This window comes from Panicum hallii, chromosome 4 (assembly GCF_002211085.1).
Source record: "Panicum hallii strain FIL2 chromosome 4, PHallii_v3.1, whole genome shotgun sequence".
Lineage (NCBI taxonomy): Eukaryota > Viridiplantae > Streptophyta > Magnoliopsida > Poales > Poaceae > Panicum > Panicum hallii.
Window position 1 is genome coordinate 3103883 of NC_038045.1, and position 12816 is coordinate 3116698.

General features: G+C 48.0%; 3 protein-coding genes across 9 annotated transcripts; 2 read left to right on the plus strand and 1 right to left on the minus strand.

Moving 5' to 3' along the window:
• Nucleotides 1-238: 238 nt before the first annotated feature.
• On the plus strand, nt 239-7205 carry LOC112889197. Of its 4 annotated transcripts, none has more exons than XR_003228040.1 (6): nt 240-546; nt 3264-3447; nt 3923-5029; nt 5399-5472; nt 5580-5678; nt 6722-7205. XR_003228040.1 is itself a non-coding variant. In XM_025955701.1 (3 exons), exons 2-3 carry the CDS (start codon nt 5589-5591, stop codon nt 6941-6943), a joined length of 312 nt encoding a protein of 103 aa, XP_025811486.1. In that variant the 5' UTR covers nt 5096-5472; nt 5580-5588; the 3' UTR covers nt 6944-7205. The 4 variants fall into 4 exon arrangements, 1 of the variants encoding a protein (XP_025811486.1); XR_003228039.1 differs by having other exon boundaries at nt 241-546; nt 3264-3462; XR_003228041.1 differs by having other exon boundaries at nt 239-546; nt 3264-5029; nt 6728-7205.
• Nucleotides 557-2067, plus strand: LOC112889196. The gene has a single exon (XM_025955700.1). It carries the CDS (start codon nt 1450-1452, stop codon nt 1813-1815), a length of 366 nt encoding a protein of 121 aa, XP_025811485.1. The 5' UTR covers nt 557-1449; the 3' UTR covers nt 1816-2067.
• Nucleotides 7206-9662: 2457 nt separating the features above from the next.
• Nucleotides 9663-12779, minus strand: LOC112889195. 4 transcript variants are annotated; one of them, XR_003228036.1, is made up of 4 exons: nt 12690-12776; nt 10723-10841; nt 10515-10637; nt 9663-9948 (listed from the first exon to the last, which is right to left on the minus strand). XR_003228036.1 is itself a non-coding variant. In XM_025955698.1 (4 exons), exons 1-4 carry the CDS (start codon nt 12723-12725, stop codon nt 9854-9856), a joined length of 369 nt encoding a protein of 122 aa, XP_025811483.1. In that variant the 5' UTR covers nt 12726-12779; the 3' UTR covers nt 9663-9853. The 4 variants fall into 4 exon arrangements, 1 of the variants encoding a protein (XP_025811483.1); XM_025955698.1 differs by having other exon boundaries at nt 12694-12779; XR_003228037.1 differs by lacking the exons at nt 10515-10637; nt 10723-10841 and having other exon boundaries at nt 12690-12778.
• Nucleotides 12780-12816: the final 37 nt, after the last annotated feature.

Sequence of the window (12816 nt, forward strand, 5' to 3'; positions counted from 1 at the left end):
AGACCCGGCCCGGTACGACGAGCAAAAGACAGGCCGTGGAAATGAAAGGCCCTGCCGAATTGCCGACAGCGACGACGCATCGCAATCGCTCTGTAGCTCTACAGTAGGAGCGAGCGAGCGAGCGATTCCGTGCGATGCGACGCGTGCGAACGCTACTGGCTGGCCGGTCGCTGTTCTTGGCGTCGGACTGCCTGCTTTGTTCAATCTGTGCCCTAGCTATTGGATGGAGCACACAAATCAAACAAAGGTCCCACTTGTTGCTTGATGACTAGATCCGCGAAGATGAGTGGCGCGTGAGAAATTGTTTTTCTTTCCCAGCAGCCAGCCTGAGCCAGACCCACCGATCGACGGCGACTAATTCAACCGGTCCATACGTATCTAGTAACCTCCTAAGCGCGCTAGCTACCATTACAGTCATCGTCGTCCATGGCCGCCGCGCTTCGCCTGCTGCCTGGCTCCGACGACCTCGCTCCGATCCTCTCAGTCTCCGGTGAGCACGACATGCTGCTTGCCCATGTCGTGCGCTCCCTCTCGGCAGCCCCGCATGTACGTCCCTTCTCCAGCTCGATCGATCTCTTTGATTCGTTTTTGCGTGGTTTCAAAACTCTCTCTTTTTTCATCCCCTGAAATGGAGAAATTCGCTGTATTGATTATTACACCTTGCTTGCGTTTGCATACGGTGTTTTCCCATGCATGACTACATGGTAATTGAGTACTCGATATATGCTGCATGCATGAGAGGTCCTTATTCAGCAGCTGCGTCTGTCCGCTTCTGCTGTGGTAGCTACCATGGTTTAGCAAACTTTTTCTGTTTTTCTTGGGGCTCAATAGATGTATGTAGAGTAGAGACCATGGATGTTGCATAGGATAGTTATTGTGATCCCTCTCCTTGTCTCTCTCATGGCATGAGCAGTTAGTCAGAAACTTGTCTTTCGATCTCATAATGGAAGGGAAACAAAAAGAAGAAGAACAGATGAAGGCGGTAAAATCATCAGAAATAGCAGCGGACAAAAATTGCTGGATCCTTACCCGGCGGCCATGCTAGCACAACACAAGGTGCAGATCTAAATCTTGTATTCTTGTTGGTCAACGGTGGGTGGGTGGGGTGGCTGGGTGGTGGCCGCGCGGTCGTGCTGAGCCAACAATACAAATCAACTGGAGCCGAAAGCGCCGAGCGGCCCATTTTCTGTATGCACGTCGGTCAGGTCAGCCCAATAGGCCCAATATTCAGCGCAACTCCCTCCCCCCAAAAAGGTCGTGTAGCATCTCCTAGGCCCATGTTACGCTCCGCTTGTGGGAAAAGGCCAGGCCCACATAACATCTTCCTTGCAGTCCAAGGCACCCAAGGCCCCCCAGCGTCCAGCTCGAGGTCCGCACGGTCCGCACCACACTTCCACACACTCTCTCCCCCTCTCTCTCCCCCTACAAGAAGGCAAGAGGCTGCGTCCAATGACAGCACGAGGCGAGACGCCAACCCTAGCCCGCCACCTCCGATCCGATCCAATGGAGGCGCCGAAGCGTGGGAACCGCGACGAACCCGCCGCCGCCGCCGAGGGCCGAGGGGGAGGCCGCCTCGCCGCCCTGAGGCAGCTGGTCGAGCTCGACGACCGGCGCCTCCAGGCTTCGGTCTTCTTCCTCGCCTGGGGGTGCTGCGTGATGCTCCATGATACCGTGCTGAACCGCGCGGCCAATCCGGAGCACGTCCTGGCCGGGTACGGCCTGTTCACCATCGGCGCCGCGCTCGCGTTCCTCACGCTCAGCGGCGCCGGCCGCGCTGCGGCTCGCGTGGAGGAAGCCCTCAGGGGGTACTTCTAGCTAGCTAGTTGCTAGATCCGCAGCCAGTAATCGGCGATGCGAGTAAATTGAATTCCTCCTCGTAGCATTTCTAGTTCTTTTGGCCCCTTGGCCTAGTCGATCTGTACATCTCTAGTGTGAGAAAATCGAATGTCCTGGTGTTGTGTATGTATAATTGTATATTTGTATACCCAGTGACCAGCTTGTAATTTCTCCCTGGGCTTGTAATTCCGATTTTCCTCTGAATATGCCGTTCGGTGTCTGCAAATTTCCCTTTTGGCCTTCGTGGATGGACCGAGTGTTCCTCCATTTTGATCTGGTCTGACCAAGAGAAATTGGGGGAGACGAGTAACCAAGCTGTGATTGTCACATTGAATGGTGTCGTAATTCTGTGTTCTTGTGTTATTAATCAAACTTGTCTTTGATGTCTTTTGCATGCATGAATCAATTCCGGGCACTTTACTCTGAGCAAAAAGAAACTGTTTTTACGGCCGTAAAACCAGAGACAGCACGGTCCTTATATTGGACTCAATGAAACGTACAGGCAGCAACAATTTTTGGCCAGATCACAGCTTCAGAAACTGCCTCTGCTTTATCACGCAGGGTAATATGACACGTCTTGGATCCACATATGAGTGGAGTCTAGACGTCTACTCCTCTAGTTCATAATATAATAACTTTGTGCGAGTAACAGTGTTCCATTGCTGTGTTGGTAGTGTATATACTCACAGGATGGTACTTATAACCATTTCCAAGTTAATTGTCAAGTTGAACTACTATCAGAGCCTAGACATCTAGCTATAGCTACACCTATCAAGCAGTATTACCAATTTAGCCCCAGTAATCTAGGAGTTTCAACTTGATGCATTGTACTATATGTGATAGTGTGTGTCTTAAATAGTGAGCGACAGCATTTCACAACACATGACATGATCATAACAAGTAGTGGCGCCACTGCTTAATTTTAAGTTTTTTTTCTTTGAGATGTCAAATGATATTCATCAACATGTGCATAAAGATATCATTCTTTAGCATGCTCATGGAGTTAAAATGTAAAACTAGAGTAAGTATGATCTAGTTTGCAGCTCATAGAAACAATTTAGGTGGTACAATGGCTCTACTGCAATAACTAATGCTAATTTTCCTGTCAATAAACTGTATCCCTTTGGTTTTCATGCATGTACTTCTGTGGCCTTCCCTATTTTAGTTCGGTTGGACTTGGACGTAGCAGAAGCTTCTTCTTTTGCTAATTGATGAGTCTGTAACCCATCATGTTCGTTCTAAGAGAGGATTGCGAGCGAGAAATTTAGCTGTAATTTCATAATAATGTCCTAATTGTTTTCTTGGTTCATAATATACTCCGGTCCAGACATTATGTGCAAGTAAATTTTAGCTGTTTGACCATTTTCTTCTCATGAGAAAGGTGGTTTTATGTATCGATGGTACTAACAAGCACACATCTTGTGCAGATGGTGCCATGGTGGCAGCATGGACAGTGCAGGCCAGCTTCAAGGAGACATGCTACGTACAAGTGTTGTGTTACCTGATCACATCCTCATAAACCGGCATATGCATAATCACACAGGGTTTATTAGGGCGATCAGTTATGATCATAGATGGAGCTTTTAGCAAACAGAAATCGCATACGTACCAGTAAGTATTTTGCAGGTGAGCAACAGTGGCATCTGTAGCAGTAGTGCCCTTGCTGTGTATTGTTAATGTAACCTAATTGGCTATAATCAACTGAGCTATGAGTTTTTTTTCTTATCTCGTTCTTTTCATTTAGTCCCAGTTTCACAGATTGCTAAGTAGTGACCATTTTTCAGCATGGAAACTATGACTATATACTCCATATGTATGGTACTAGTAATTGAACCTATACCTAGTTGTCAGGTTGCACTAATATCTGAACCCGCTGTGCTTCTGCTAGCTATCTGCCACGTACTATAAACAAGTTAATATCAGTAATATAGGATCTTGCACTGAACCTGATGATGATTTTTACTAGGATAGGGTACATTCAATTCTTTATTCATGAATAACCGCATATATCATCATGAAAGCTGCATTCAGATGGTGCTGCTTGTGAACCATTGATTGTAATTTTGGTATCTTTTTGGGACTTCAGGGATGAGACTGGAGGGGGAGGAGGGGGAGCCCTTGTCCCCTGGGTCCTTGGACTGGCCATAAGCCCACCGCTGCTTTCAGCTGAGAGACTGGCCATAAGCCCATCACTGGCCATAAGTACAAGAAAGACTTGAAAGTGGTACTGGCTTATATTTGTAAACCGTTTGCTAGAAGGCGCTAGATGGATGATGTCCTGTAACTAGCTGGTTTTCGAGGCAGCATTGTAGTGACTTATTGCTCGTGATTTGGTGGTGGTGGTGTAAGGACTCGATCTTATTATTGGATAAAAATGTTGAAAAGTACATATATACTCCCTTCTTAAATTCACTTTGCTTCCTTGCCGACAGTGTTGTCATTCATGGTCTTTGCTCATCTGCATGCTCCTACTCAGCTCCTTGTTTGTGCAGTTGTGCATGTGACTATGAGAGTGTGGTTATGTTAATTTGGCTAGCACTAGTAGCTTTGGATCCATTATAATCCCGTGTACTCTCTCCGTCCTGTAATATAGGGTATTTTAGCATTTTCATGATAAATTAAGGAGATGAGAGAATGATGCATGTACCCCTATTTAATACTTTATTTGGTTATTATTTTGCTGATTTCATAGCTGGCTGGAAATAATTAGTTTCTAAAATATATTAGAATATTTTATAATTGGGTATAAATTTTGAGGCTATCAGTATCTTATATTTAAGACAGAAGGAGTACATTCATAACAATGACCTGGAGCAGGCCACTAATTAATGGTCCATCAGCTAAAAATTGTACTTCTAGGCAAGATGTCCAACCACTAGTTATGAGAGTTTATATTATTAAGCTAGACATCTCATTCCGCATTTCCTAAACCGATTGATCTTCTTTTCTTGTGCCTCTTACTTCCCATTTTTGACGGATTGATGGAGCTAATCATATCTATGATGATGTGTGCTGCGTTTCAAAGCTGCCCGTTGCATACGGCGGCTCATTATACGAATGGGCCCGAATGGATATGCAAGCATGCGGACAAGAAAAGTACAATAAAATAGCACCCGCATTTTTCCCACTAGTCTTGCCGATGAAAACGACCGGCCGGTTCGCAGCTGGCCCTGCCTCATCACTCCACCTCCGCGTACGCTCTCTCTCTCTCTCTCTCTCTCTCTCTCTCTCTCTCTCTCTCTCTCTCTCTCTCTCTCTCCCCCCTTGCTCTTATTCCCCCTCCCGCCCCTCCTCCTTGAGCAACACCGTACCGTCCAAGCCACCTCGATTTGCTTCGGTCTTCTCTTCTTCTGTTGCTGCTCGCCTGCTCCCCCAAGGCTCCAAAGGCTCCACCTTCTCTCTTCGTCCTCCTCCTCCTTCGATCTTTGCTGCTGCTAATACTCCTCCTCCTCCTTCGATCTTCTTCTTCTTCGATCTGCTGGTGCTCCTCCTCCTCCGATCCATTTCCTCTCACCCCCTTCCGTCTCCCCCACCCTTTTTTACCTAATCAGTCAATTCTCAGACATCGTGAAGGAACGAAGACTACGAGATTGAGAGGGCACGACTTCACCAGCAAGCTCAACAATCAGTAGACGGGTATGCGTTTCCACTCATTTAGACGGAAACTTTACGTATTTTCTTTTCCATTATTCTTCTTTCTTGTTTCTTCTTCAATTCTGTGTTTCATGGGTGATGTGGCGCAGGCGAAGCACATGCCGGACTTGGAAGAGGGGATTGAGGTGGAGGTGGATACTCCTGCAGTTCAAGCTCCAGCGGTGGCTGAAGATTTGCGAGTTCACCAGGTAATTTTTTCCTCTTTAGTTCATGCGTCCACTAGGCCTCCCCCTCCTTCCGATCCGTTCCTGCTAGCCCCTGTGCGATTTCACATGTTGATGGACGATCCTGCGTCTTCCTAAATCGCAGATTTAAACAGGGATAGATGGATTTACCCGACATGCCAAACCACCCTATTTTCCATGGAACTTTTTTTTTTCAGAGGATTAATTCTCTCAGATCAGTTTAATCTTACCAGTCCTTCCAGCAAACATAAGTTGTAGTAGTTGGAAATGGTGGGAGAAAGATTGGATCTTAGCTTCGTTCTTTTGCGATTCTACTAGATCATCTTCCCATTTCTTTTGATTGGCAATCCAGTCTAAGCAAGTGTCACTCGGTCCAAGTCGTCTGCTAACAATTATAACTTTTTTCTAAATGTTTTCCAAAGCAACAATGTTGGAATTTTAAAAATCCCCTTTTACAGGAGTGGCAAATTATTTAATCAATAATGTCCACAATATACTAGTTTTTTTAGGAAAAATTAAAGAACAAACTAAGTCCAAGATTAAATACTACGATGGAGTTTGAGCACAAGTTTTAATGTTCCGTACGTTTTGTCTGTGCATGAACTCAATCACTGGCGTGGGGTTATACTCCTAAAATTTAGTTGTTTCTATCAGTATCATCAGGCTACACTATTCTTACATGACTGCACATCATCCCAATCAAGTTAAATTAAGCATGCATGTAATTTGATTAATTTTTTTGTCATTTCCTTGGCTGGACTCACGCCCATATATATGAGTAGTTAACATCATCAACCTTTAATAATGTGCATCCGTCAAAGTCAAGCATATCATTTAGGCAGCTCGATGGACCTGATTAACTAGAGTTGATCGTGCTTAAATAACACATATACATACTACTCCATTTTTACTACGTTTAATTTGGAACAATCTTGATTAACAATTTTCAGAATAAATGGGCGCCTTTTAATTTCGTGTGCACATTATGAGAATAGTATATAAATGTATATATGACATGTTCGTGCTTTCAACATCCATATCTGTAGGAGCAGCAGGTTGAAGGGGGCGCAGCAGCTGGCAAGATGAACCCTGTCCAGAAGTGGCTCGCGTACTGGACCCTCGTCGCTGCTGCTTCTGTGATCTTTCTGGACAACCATATCGACGACGCTGCCCCAAAGGACCAACTGTTCCCTCCAGACGTTCCCATGTTCGTCGTGTTCCTGTGTGCAATCTGCCTCATTCTTCGCGCCATGATGATGCAGAGATGACGTGAGAGTACATCGATTGCGTCCATGCCTTACCGTCCGGAGACCCAATTCCTAATAGCCCCCTGCTCTACATCGATGACCTGCTCTCGCACATGTTGCTCTGCACCATGCTCGAATGGTTTCAGCTTACACGTAAGAATATAGAACTTGGTATTTATATTTTTATTTCCTCTAATAATTTTAGTGAACAAATGAACTTCTTGCTCATCATGTATTTTTTACACTATAAACTTAATGTTTATTATATTAAACTTATTGATTATGATAAAAACTAGTACAATAAGGTGTATAGACCTATGGGTGACCCGTGGGTACCCGTTAACCCGATGGGCAAGGGTTTGGGCAAAATTTTAAATCGTCGCGGTATGGAATTTTTAATAGGTTTAAATATTTTTCATGGGTTTGGGTTTGGAACAGCAAAATCCAGTGGGCTTTTTCTATCTTTTTTTTCCCTGCCTGCCTCCCGCACTCGCCGCCTGCCTCCATGCCCGTCGCCGGGCTCCTCGGCTCCCGCCGGCGGCCGCGCTCCTCTGCGCTTGCCGCAAGCCGCCTCCGCGCCGGCCGCCGACAATGCCTGCCTCCGCCTTGGGCTCGCGCAGGCGACCCCCGCGCAGTTCGCCGTGCCACCACGGGCTCGCGCAGCCGACGGGCGCCCCGCCTCAGGCTTATGCCGACGGCCAACGGTAAGCGAGGAGGAGAAACCGCAGGGAGCTAGTTTTATGGGCTCCTCCCTCACCAAATGACTGACTCCAGAGAGCGGGATTTCGGGGCTTCATCATCGGAGCCTTTTTGCTCCGCCCCGTTTGGTAGGGCTCCAGCAGGAGCCTCCTGCTGGTGAAAGAGCTGAAGCTGGAGCCCTCCCGAAGGGACCCTTAGTATTTGGCAAGATCAGATTGCTAGTAACTATGTTTGACCTATGTTCTCGTGTGATTTTGCTCAACGGGGTTGCCATGATTTTTGACAATTTATTTGCAGGTTTACAAACAGCGCATCGATCTGGGTAGTATAGTTGTGGCTATTTATAGTCTCTCATCACCACCCATATTTGGGATATTCCAAGAATTGACGCCGTAGTGTAATTTACTTTACTGTTAACCATCACACCAATGCCGGTGCAACTATATGCATTGCACTACTGAAGTACAAAGTCGCTACCAATCTGCAAGCTCTTGTCATAACTAAGGAATGCGCGCGACGGGTCAAACAAATAATTGCGAGAATGGATATTCTGCTTAAAAGCGACAGCCTTGAAATCCGGTACTGATCCCCATTAGGATCCGGTACAAATAATTAGCTTTGAAACGTACGTCTTGCTGTAGCCTACTAGTCCGGCCCAAGCAACTCGTAGTGTGTGGCGGCTAGGCCATGGCCGCCGCGGTACTGTACTTTTTGCTGCACTTGGACTGTCAGTCAGTCAGTCAGCCCTTCTCGATGTTTTTGTTTTGCGGCACAAGATGGTAGGAGGAGCGAGAGGTGAAGTTCAGCTGACTGGTCAACGCAAGCAGGAGACCAGAGGACGTGTCATCTTTCTCATATATTGGTAGAATTATCATGCTCCTATCCAGAACCCGGACATAATGTCATCTTTGTTGTGGGTAAAAGTGAAAAACGTAACCCCACCGAGCCAAAGACGACGCAAGGGGATGGCATGGTGGTGAGTGAAAGTTTTGACCTAACAGGCGCAGCATGCATGCTGATGATGACTAGCTAGGGTACTAGTCTCGATGTACTGTATTATCCTAAGCTAATAAAGAAGCTTCCACGCGCTTTCCCGGCTTTGATGAATAACAGGCCATTGATTCAAAAGGCAGGCATCAGCAGGATCCTGCCATGCGAAAGCACTGCGAGCGACCATCTGGCGTTATTCCTCTCCCGTCACCGGTACGTGCATATTGAAGTGTTCCAAGAGTTTGGAAGCTCAATATATATGTCCATGATTGAAGGGGAAAAGAAAACAAGAACTTAACGACCCCTCGGCCTCTACCATGGCCGGGGCCTGGCTATGTATCCCCGGGCGACTACCATGCTAAGCTATCCTACGTAGGTGATCGATCTTATGAAGCTTCCGGGAAGCTAGGCTAGCTAGCGCCAGACACCGTCTTCCAGGAACCTTCCCCCCCGGCCTCGCTCAAGGCCGCCCCATTTTTTCTTCCCCTTGCAAAATTAAAAAGCTACTACGCCAGGCATAAAAAGGGCCGGGGCATCACTGCTGCTCTGCTGAACGGTAGAGCACGCAGTACACACCCTTCAGAGTTCAGACAAAGCGAGCGAGAGGACGGGGAGCACGCACCTCACGACCGCCGGCCCGGATCGGCGGATGATGGAGGCCGGAACCGGCAGCCTGACGGCCCGCGGCAAGGGGAAGGCGCCCGGCCCCCCGCCGCCGCCGCCGAGTCGCGACGAGGCCAACGGTGGGCACCGCCGTGGGCAGAGGAGGAGCATCTGGCCGCGTGGCCGCGGCGTGGTCGTGGCTCCTGTCGCGATGATCGCCGCCGCCGCGTACCTTCTCTTCGCTGACGCCCTCGCCGTGGCGCCCCCTTCGGCCGAGTGGCTGCTGGCAGCCTACGTTCTCTGGATCATCGGGCTGAACATGCTGGTCTGGCTGATGAACTGACGGGCCGGCGCGCCGGCGTTAATTAGCGGCCGCGCGTATGGCAGGTGATAGAGGTCTCTCAGTCTCTGGCGCGGCGGCGCCTCTGCACAGGAGGGGTCCGGCCGTTCGGGCACGTGTAGTACGTGCGCTAGATTTTTTTTTACTCTTTCTTTTTATTTGCTTCTCCGGTGTAATATAAGTGTATATTCCCTGCCTATGTACATACCGATTTAGTTTGCCTGCTGGTCTTGTACATCCTTCATCTGATCCTTTGGCATAAGAGACTTACTTGATCGTCGAGCAAATTTTCAGTTTTTTCATCTGAATGGACACATGTATGTTGGAACACCAGCTGGAACAGATAGATCTCCAACTCTCCACTTCGTGACTCGTGCGAGGTGTGCATATGCTCCTGTAAAAACGAAAGGAAACAAAGAAGACTTCATCTGATCATCTTTTTGCTCCGAGTTTTATACCAGCATGCTCATCTCTTTCGGTTTAAGATTCCGCTCGTCCCACGTGGATTATTGCTGGTTGCAAGATAAGTCTCCATCGCTGCTATTAGATTTTTCTTTTCGGAGTTCAGACTGCGTAAGCACTAAGCTAAGCTACAACAGTGGTAGCCAACATGCAATTAGTACGTAGCTTCCTCGAGGAAGATCGGTAATTTCCATGAAACCCTAGCTCCGCCTTATTCCTGCTCACTCCCCGGCCGGCCCTACCACTTCAAAACTTCGGCACGAAGGACAGCGTCGTGGCCGCGGGTGGTTTGTTCCACGACGCCTACAACGACAACCGCCGCGTGTTTTCTCTGCCACGTGGATCGCCGGCCGGAGATATCGACGAGCCCGCGGCGTCGATGACAGACACGGCGGCAGGGGGTTGCATGCACTTCCAGGCAAGTGCATGCATCCCGCTCGCACGCGATAAATAGCTCGAAAGCACGTATTAAGATTTAAGAAGCGACAGTTTCCGCACCTCTGATCTCATCGGCGATAGCAGGGCATGCGCAGCCTCGACGACATGCATGCGGCATGCCGATGACCGCCGGGTCGGCATCGCTCGCCGCGGGCGGCAGGATCTTCTGCCGAGATGACCAAGCTGCAGAACTAAGTCGCTACATTCAAATCTAAACACATGTAGAATCTCTAAGCGAGAAACAGCAGAACCGGCCGGCGTTACTGACCTGGGAGTGGGATCGAGCTAATAGCCGCGATTGCGTCGATCGGCAGGCCAAGCTTTGCTTGCACGAATGCCGGATTTTTAAAACTTTGGTTCGCATTCTTGGGTTCATTATTCATTCCTCTGCGTAAAGAGGAAGGGATGGACATGGTTAGTTATTACCCTTTTCTTTGCTTCTTCTTCGTAAATCATGCGAAGCACGATTGGTCAAGACTAGGGCTGGATAACGACGAGCCGGCTCGGCTCGCTCTAGTTCGCTAAGATTCCGAGCTGGCTCGGGTCGGCTCGTTAAGCTAACGAGCAAAAATTCTAGCTCGGTTCGTGAAAAGCTCGAGCTGGCTCGTTTTAGCTCGCGAGCTCAACTTGCGAAGAGCCGAACAGGATTGCCTTGCCTGTTGCCTCCCACGACGGGCTGCTACGATGTGGTTGCAGGCGTGTTGCTGCCTTGCCTTGGTTGGAAAAGGAAAAGCAGAGAAGGAAGATAAAAGGAGCTGGTGCTGCCGTGCTGATCTGTGGTGGGAAGCCTGCATTTTGATTGGATAGATAAGAACTGTAGGGAGAGCTTGCCTGTGCTGCTGAGCGAGGAAGAGCCGGAGAGGGGGCGCATCAAGGGACTGAGGGAGGCCGGAGGGGAGGGTGCTGGGGGCGGACGACCAAACATGCGCTGCTGGGGCGGGCGGCCACTCCCGTGGGCGTCGGCCATAGCGAGGGAGGGTGCTCGGGGCGGGCGGGCGGGCGGCGACTGCGTCACGGGAGCGAAGAGGCTATGGGGAATTGAGGATCGGGGATCGGGAAGAGCAACTGCCGAACTGGGATTTTGAGGGCTCAAATGGCTCTAGGTTCGGTGGTAGGATGGGCCGACGGAACTACTGGGCCGTAATTTGAACTGGTGGCCAGCTGGTGCGCGCAGCTCGTTATGTTTCGTTATATTAACGAGCAAAAGGAGGATCCGTTTGGCTCCATTAAATTGTACTGAGCCGAGCCAACTGCAATCCGAGCGAGCTAAAGAGGTATTTAATTTTCAAAAGTTTATTTTAAATCCAGTTACATGTTTCAATACCAATTAGAAAAACTAAATATAAACTAATTATAAAACTAGCTGCATAAGCCTAGGACTTATTCACTAGACGAATCTATTAAGCCTAATTAATCCATAATTAACACATGTTTACTGTAGTATCATATGAGCTAATCACGGACTAATTAGGTTTAACAAATTCATTATGAAATTTATTTTATCATTAATCTACATAAGAATTATGAAATTTAGTTTATCATTAATAATTCTATAGTATCAAACATCAGATATGATGGGATTTAAAATAAACCTTTAGCAAACACCCCCTAAATAAGGCTAGGATCGATCCGCTGCAGCGACACGGGACTTCTGCGTTCAAGTACTGCCGTTGGTCTCTCCCTAGGCCCAGTATAGCTAAGTGGGCTGAAAGAACAATAGTACGCAGGCTGAATTCTAAACTGGACCGCATATTGAAGCCCGAGCCCGATGCGTTTTGCATGTTCACCGAAAGCAAGCAAGAAAGAAGCAGCATTTGCGTCATTGCGTTGCGTGGACTCGATTTTGCACTTGATTTATGTGTTACATACAAGCGTGTTTGCACTTGATTCTGCATGACTGCAAGTATATGGGCTGATTAATAACCTATTTCTTTGATGGCCTCTGCTGACTTATACCCTATCTATGTGCTGGTTCTAGTCAGTTGGGCACCCACTGGTTCAGCAACAGTGCTGATGCTGTTCCTCGAGATCCTTCAGAGAATACTTATAAGAAGCTAGAAAAAAGTATCATCACTTCACGAATTTTTCTGGCAATGTGATTATTAACGTAGTAAGACATACTACAGGCTAGCTAATTACGCGTGCTGTACGCATCGCAACCATCAGAACTTGACCGAAGGGAAAACCAATTATTAACAGCAGCCAGCAGATACATGGAGTAGGATGATGACGTACCTACCCGCTAATCCGAAGCCCAAGAACTAGTTCCATCCATGGGGAAGCTGGAGAGCTCGCAGCTGATCAGCTTCGCTGCTCTGCTTGGATGGAGAGCGTTGCAGAGTTGTCGGCTCGATCTAGACTT

What these genes read in the sequence shown, in the direction of transcription:
- LOC112889196 (XM_025955700.1), top strand. Translation starts at nt 1,450, where the DNA reads ATGACAGCACGAGGCGAGACGCCAACCCTAGCCCGCCACCTCCGATCC.
- LOC112889197 (XM_025955701.1), top strand. Translation starts at nt 5,589, where the DNA reads ATGCCGGACTTGGAAGAGGGGATTGAGGTGGAGGTGGATACTCCTGCA. An exon ending in AAGATTTGCGAGTTCACCAG is followed by an intron (nt 5,679 to 6,721) that starts GTAATTTTTTCC and finishes CCATATCTGTAG; the next exon opens with GAGCAGCAGGTTGAAGGGGG.
- LOC112889195 (XM_025955698.1), bottom strand. Translation starts at nt 12,725, where the DNA reads ATGGAACTAGTTCTTGGGCTTCGGATTAGCGG. An exon ending in TAGCTCGATCCCACTCCCAG is followed by an intron (nt 10,638 to 10,722) that starts GTCAGTAACGCC and finishes TTAGTTCTGCAG; the next exon opens with CTTGGTCATCTCGGCAGAAG. An exon ending in TATCGCCGATGAGATCAGAG is followed by an intron (nt 9,949 to 10,514) that starts GTGCGGAAACTG and finishes TCGTTTTTACAG; the next exon opens with GAGCATATGCACACCTCGCA.